The sequence below is a fragment of the Cryptomeria japonica genome, chromosome 4, assembly GCF_030272615.1.
Source record: "Cryptomeria japonica chromosome 4, Sugi_1.0, whole genome shotgun sequence".
NCBI lineage: Eukaryota > Viridiplantae > Streptophyta > Pinopsida > Cupressales > Cupressaceae > Cryptomeria > Cryptomeria japonica.
Window position 1 is genome coordinate 1732765 of NC_081408.1, and position 6814 is coordinate 1739578.

At 33.4% G+C, this 6814-nt stretch overlaps 1 protein-coding gene across 1 annotated transcript; it reads left to right on the top strand.

The window, feature by feature from the left end:
- Window positions 1–379: 379 nt before the first annotated feature.
- LOC131064528 (uncharacterized) lies at window positions 380–1136 on the top strand. The gene is made up of 2 exons (XM_057998675.2): window positions 380–531; window positions 702–1136. The coding sequence occupies exons 1-2, from the start codon at window positions 453–455 to the stop codon at window positions 998–1000; spliced, it is 378 nt and encodes a 125-aa protein (XP_057854658.1). The 5' UTR covers window positions 380–452; the 3' UTR covers window positions 1001–1136.
- The last annotated feature ends 5678 nt before the right edge of the window (window positions 1137–6814 follow it).

A 6814-nucleotide genomic window follows, 5' to 3' on the forward strand; every position in this document is an offset into this window, starting at 1 on the left:
TAATTTTAAATGATTTTGAGACTAAATTAAACAATTATAAATGAAATAATAAACAATTATCCATTGACCATGAGAATACCCAAAAATATTTCAATTCTTTTATTGAAAAAATATTCTAAATAACTCCATATAATCTACCACAACCCCTATTAATTTCACCAAGCATTAAACCTAATTATTTGAAAAGAACTGATTCATTTCGTTTCTATACCTAATTAAAAAAATTAACACACCAGCTTCGCCAAACTCACTACATTTCGAGGGAGAATATATATACATATATTTGCTTATATTAAGCTGAACGACCTAATCAGAATCTTTAAAATGCAAGAAATGTAGGCAATTTTTTCAAAGCGTCGTTATCAATGTCGTTGAAGTTTGATCTTTTTGCGTTTGCACTACCATAAGATCTCTTGTCAAGAAAGCTTTCTGTATGAGTATTTGATGCAAAAATGGTTGAGACAAAGAAAATTTTATGCTGTTTGTTAATGGTTGTTATCACAATGTCAGCGAACATTACTGCAATAACAGGCATTTCCGATCACAACAATGATTATCATTTCCTATTAAGAGAAACATTAAGAATACCTAATGATTTGTTATTTCTAGATTATGTCTGCTACTTTGGTTTAGGTATTTTGTATGATGATTTTTTTCCAGATAAACAAGTTTTAATGTGTGTAGTTTCTTTGTTATTGCAGGCTATAGAAGATTCATGGTATATGATGGATTATTTGAGAAGGTCAGAGTTATTCCCAATGAAAACACTCTTGAGGATTTGAAGATGTGGAAAGCAGCAGAGGAACGAGAAAGAAAATCTGTTTTACATTTTTGGGGTGTGCGAATTTCACTAAGACGTAGATTATTACCTCCGCCACCTCCAAAACCAAATCAGTCCAAAAGTGAAAGAGTGAATGGAAATTCATCTACTTTTCCTGTTTTTCCTAGTTCTTCTCCAACTCCTGCTCCTTCCCCACTATGCATTATGAGTGGAAATTGACTCACCTTGCTTTTGGTTGGTCTGCCATGATGCAAAAGGAAATAGCATACTATACATTCTTATGCTTGACGTATGTAAAACGAACATAGAAAATCAATAAATAAATGTCTTTATCATTTGCTTTTGCGGTTACAAATTGCAAGGAACTTTTCATGGTTCTCTATCATTTAACCTTTCTCAATAATTTTACATTGGCCATTAAAGTGACATGACAGTTCTTTTATTTTTTTTATTTTTCATTGACGTGACAGATCTTTTATTTACTGTAGGTTTAACATAATGTGCCTTAAAAAATATATATATATATATATATATATATATATATATATATATATATATATATATATATATATATATATATATATTAATAAAGAAATCTTGGAATATTGTATAAATACTTTTCAGTAAGAAGGAGGTTTGGTGGAGCTCTACAACTTTTTTGTGCGCTGAGCTTTCAAACTTCTATGTTCAATGTGAGAGATGTCAACAATAAGCGGTGTCTATGCAGCTGACAAAACGAGTGTTTTATTCATTGCCAAAGTGTGCATTTTGATCCGGGAGACCATGCTCCCATGGAGGCAGAAAATAAGACAACTTTGGAAATTGCCCTTTCAGCCAAAATGTCTGATCATGTCCTCTCTAATAAGGTCTTAGAAGATTGCTAGGATGACAATGGAGATCTATCAAAAGCTGAACCATTTTTTATGCAATGGCCCCCACTTCTTGGGTGCATAAACTCATTGGAAGAAACAATATCTCTTCTAACAGTTGTGTGTCCTCTACTATCAAAGTTTTTGATGAAGGTATTGGGGTTTCCTTTCCCAATGCCTTCATGGACGAATCTACTCTAGGCCTCTCAACCACCTTATTTGTAATTTTTAGTATTTTAGACCCAATGTAGACATAGTTCACCGATGGGACTCTAATGTTTGGAAGTTGAAGGGCAATATTGGTAGATGGGTTATTTCTTTTAAAATGGGCAAGAAGATTTGGAAAGTCATTTTGGAGTGACTTTGGTTTCTTGAAAAGTGCACCACAATGGTCTTTCCCTCTATAAATGGAAGCTTGGTTTTGATCCTATTGTGGATAAGGGTTGAGCTGCTCCCACCTACGTTTGACTTTCAGGTCTCCCTGCTGAATATTGAAGCCAAAATATTCTCAAATGTATGGCAGAATCTTTCAAGGTTTTGTTCACCATGGACAAAGCTACCCTTAAAAAATGTCACCTTATCTTTTCCATATTATGCATGAATGCTGAAGTAAACAAGCCATTGCCCTAGAACATTACCCTAAACTCAATATTTTGTAAATTGTTTCAGCCCATTGTCTATGAGAACATTGCCTTCTTCTCCCAAAAATGTAATAGATTGGATCATCTTGTTGACAAACGCCACATCCATTCCATTCTAAAACTAGACAAGAAGGACAAAGAAATACTAGAAGCTCCCTCAAATCAGTGCCTCATTAGTGAAATCTCAAGAACTACTAGTCAGCCAATAGTGAAAAGAATAGCCAAGTTTGGATTAAACCCCCTCCTAAAGTATGCAACTTTTCTCCCTCTATATCATGCTAGTAAATACTAATACCCCTAGTTGTAACATTGTGGAAGATGGAGAAATCTAGAAGATAACCTAAAACAACACAAGAAAGGGTTGATAGACACAGATACTAAGGATAAATCCAATGAGATTAAACCTCAAGGAACAAACAAGGAAGCACATGCAAAAGGAAAGATGGACCCAATTGTTGAAGATGAGACCAAAGAGGTAACTCCTTGTTAGGAAGGATGGAACCAACAAGTTGAGTTATATATGAAAGAACAATCTTTAATTAATATTGAAAAAGAGGAAGTTGAATCCTTAATCAAGGACCTAAATTTTAACCTAGAGGATTCCTAGACTCTTCAAAAAGTCAAATAGTTCAGTAGAAGTTCTCCTTAGTAGAAATTCTAATTATTTTAGGTATTGAAGTTTGAGAATCTCAAGTTTCAATTTGTACCAATAATTTAGATCCAAAACAAAAAGATTAATCCTACAATTATATTTCTGACCTTAAGCAAGTTATGAAATTGTTTTAAATGATTTTGAAACAAAATTTAAAAATTATCTATTGACATCATAACACCAAAACATTTCACTTCTTTTAATTAACAAAATTTCTAAATAGCTTCATATATATATTGCCTATATTAAGCTGAACGACCTAATCAAAATCTTTAAAACCCAGAAATGTAGGCACTTTTTTCAAAGTGTCGTTATCAATGTCGTTGAAGTTTGATATTTTTGCGCTTGCACCACCAGAAGATTGCTTGTCAAGCACACTTTCTGGATGAGTATTTGTTGTAAAAATTGTTGACGCAAAGAAAATTTGATGCTGTCTGTTAATGGTTGCTATCACAATGTCAAACTAAACTGCAATAACAGGCATTCTTCCTACTAAAAGAAACACTAGAATATGTATTGATTTATTATTTGTAGATTACTTTTTGATATTTTGTATGCTAATTTATTAAGATAAACAAGTTTTAATGTGTGTAGTTTCTTTGTTATTGCAGGTTATAGAAGATTCATGGTATATGATGGGTTGTTTGAGAAGGTTACAGTTATTTCTAATGAAAACATTCTTGAAGATTAATGCTAGTAGATTTCTACAATCCATGTGATTGATATGAGCTGTTTTTGGAATTCATTGTGTGAGTGTTTTTACATCAATGTTTCGGATTGTGTGAGACTTTTTTTCTTATGATCTCTTTCTCATCCTGATGATGGATCACAGAGTATGATCTGAAACGTTGATGTAAAAACACTCACACAATCGATTCCAGAAACAACTCATATCATTTTTTAAGATGTCAAAAGCAGCAGAGAAACGAAAAAAAAAATCTGTTTTACATTTTTGGGGCGTATGAATTTCACTGAGACGTGGATTATTACCTCCACCACCTCCAAAACCAAACAAGGCCATCAGTTCAAGAGTGAATAGAAATCCATCTTCTTTTCCTATTCTTCCTAATTCTCCAACTCGTGCTCCTTCCCCACTATCCATTATGAGTGGAAATTGACTCCCCTTGCTTTTGGATGGTCTGCCATGATGCAAAAACAACCAACACATTATGCATTCTTATCCTTGACACATCCCATGGAAGGTGATGTAAAACAAAATTAGAAATCCATAAATAGATGTCTTTATCATTTTCTCTTGCGGTTTCGAACTGCAAGGAACTTTTCATCGTTCTTCATCTTTTAAACTTTCTCAATAATTTTACATCGGCCATTAAAGCAATTGGAAGTGTTCTTGTAATTATAATTGAAGGGAAAAGTAAACAAAGATATTATTCTTTGCAATAAAGGACGAAAAAAAGACAGTTCAAATATAAAAAAAAATTATGTTTTCTTATATGATGAAAGGTGTGGAAAATTACAACATTGAATAAGAACATCTTGGATCTAGGAGATAAAAGAATTGAAATGTCACATTAATTGACAATAAAAAATAATTTAGAAAGATTAAATCATAGAGAATAATGGAATTTAATATTTGAATCCACAATAGGATTGAGAGGGAGGTGAATCAATCTGGATCTTCAAAATAGATTAATTCTAAATAGCATATAACCATTCTACAACAATATTGAAAACACATCAACCATCAAAACATGAACACCACTCTTACGTGGAAAACCCTAACAGGCAAAAATTACGGTGAGAATAAAACTCACAATATGAATAAAAATGATTACAATGTTTTATGGTAGCTGCCAAGGAGCAAATTGCACCTAAAGGACTTGCAAGACTAAGACACACTGCCTTAGGGAAAGATACATGGACTTGCACAACTCAAGCACACTACTTCAAGGTAACATACAAAAGGCTGCCAAGAGACACATTGTCATCCAGCAACATAATATATAGTAGAACTAATAGGAGAGGAATCTCCTAAGCATGAAATTATCCTTGAACCTCTGTATCAATCTACTAACATCATGGAAAACATCTCTAATAATCACCCACACACTCTCTCACTGAATATATCACCTTCAAAGCTCTGCACAAACTAACTTTCGCACATCCATAGTCTCAAATTCTCATCTCTTCAATTTTCACACTATTCACACAACTACTACCACCTCATACATGTGCACTCCTCAAATATAAGATAGATTATCAAAAAAAATAATTTACGATCGACCAAAATAGAATAAGCAATATTTCTCAAAAATATGCCACCCAGATGAAAAATACTCAAAGCAATCAACTCTAGGAAAAAGATGGGACCCAAATACATCATAACACTTCATTCCAAGTTGAATTCAATGATCCACACACACTAACATATCCTTCAAAGTCACTACCAAACAACATGTATAGATAAATAATAAAGCTTAGCACTCAGTCGGTGAAAAGACATCTTCCAATGCAAATTAATCAATGTGGATCTCCACACACCATGGTGAAACCCATAACAACATTCTAGCTCAACTTCCAATGCATATTCAAACCAAAAAGGCATGATCCAAATAGGATAACAAACCAAACACATTGATACACATCATAACTAAATATACCAAGTGCAAACAAAGATAACTCACTTGTGGAATAGAAACACTAGAACTGAAACACTATATGAACCACATAAACATGTCCATGAAACCACAACATAAGATTCACCATCTCTGGAGGCCATCGAAGTCTTTCCAGACTAGTTTGATAGACGCCCTCACTGTCAAAGAAGAGTAACAACCAACTTTTGTAATCCACAAACTAGAAAATCAATCGATGTAATATCCATAAGACATAATCTTACCATCCTAACCAAGCATTCTACTAATGAAAAAATATATATTGTTTCCTACATATAATAAAAATGTTTTCTTGCATAAGTACTCTTTTCTGCATATTTAACAACCAAGACCAAAATATGAAACAGATAAACATGCAACAATACATGATCATATCTGGACCAAGCTCCATCCAAACAACCGCATTTGACATCAATGACAATATAACTTAGATTTCCAACAATCTCTGGTCCTTTGTCATTGATGGCAACATTTGAACATATCAAAATCTCTCCCTTTTCAATAATCTCTCCACCTATCAACAACATCAAGATCTCCCCCCCTTTGACATCAAAGATAAAGGGCACAACAAGATATATTGATCAACCAAAAAATAACACATACTCCATTGCTCCCCCTAAGAGTGGCAACAACATTAGTCTAGGAGATAAAGGATAAGCTCTAAATCTCCCCCTAGAAAGATGCACCTCTCCTATGCATCTAGTTATAAAAAGGAGGGGAAATAACCCCTAGTTTCTGCTCGAGATATTCAAAAGTGTCCTTCACCAACACCTTAGTGAAAATGTCTACAACCTATTCATTTGTGCAAATATACTCCAATCTAACTTCCTTTCCTGCAACCTTCTCTCTTAAGAAATGATACTAGATTGAACTATGTTTAGTTCTTGAATGCATTACCGGATTCTTTGAAATATTTATAACACTAATATTATCACACATAATGGGAAAAGCTTCTTCATATACCACTTTGATATCTTTAAGATTTTATTTCATCCACATAACTTGAGTACAACAAGATGCTATTGCGATGTATGTTGCTCCAGCAATAGATAGAAATACTAAGTCCTTCTTCTTACTTAGCCAAAAAGCCAACTTGTCTCCCAAGAAAAATGCTCTGTCACAAGTAATTTTCCTTTCATCAATAATTCTTACCCAATCAGCATCTTTGTATGCTTTCAACATGAAATCTCCACTCTTCTTGCACCAAAGACCAAAATCCAAAGTTCCTTTAAAAT

What these genes read in the sequence shown, in the direction of transcription:
- LOC131064528 (XM_057998675.2), top strand. Translation starts at nt 453, where the DNA reads ATGGTTGAGACAAAGAAAATTTTATGCTGTTTGTTAATGGTTGTTATC. An exon ending in GAACATTACTGCAATAACAG is followed by an intron (nt 532 to 701) that starts GCATTTCCGATC and finishes TTGTTATTGCAG; the next exon opens with GCTATAGAAGATTCATGGTA.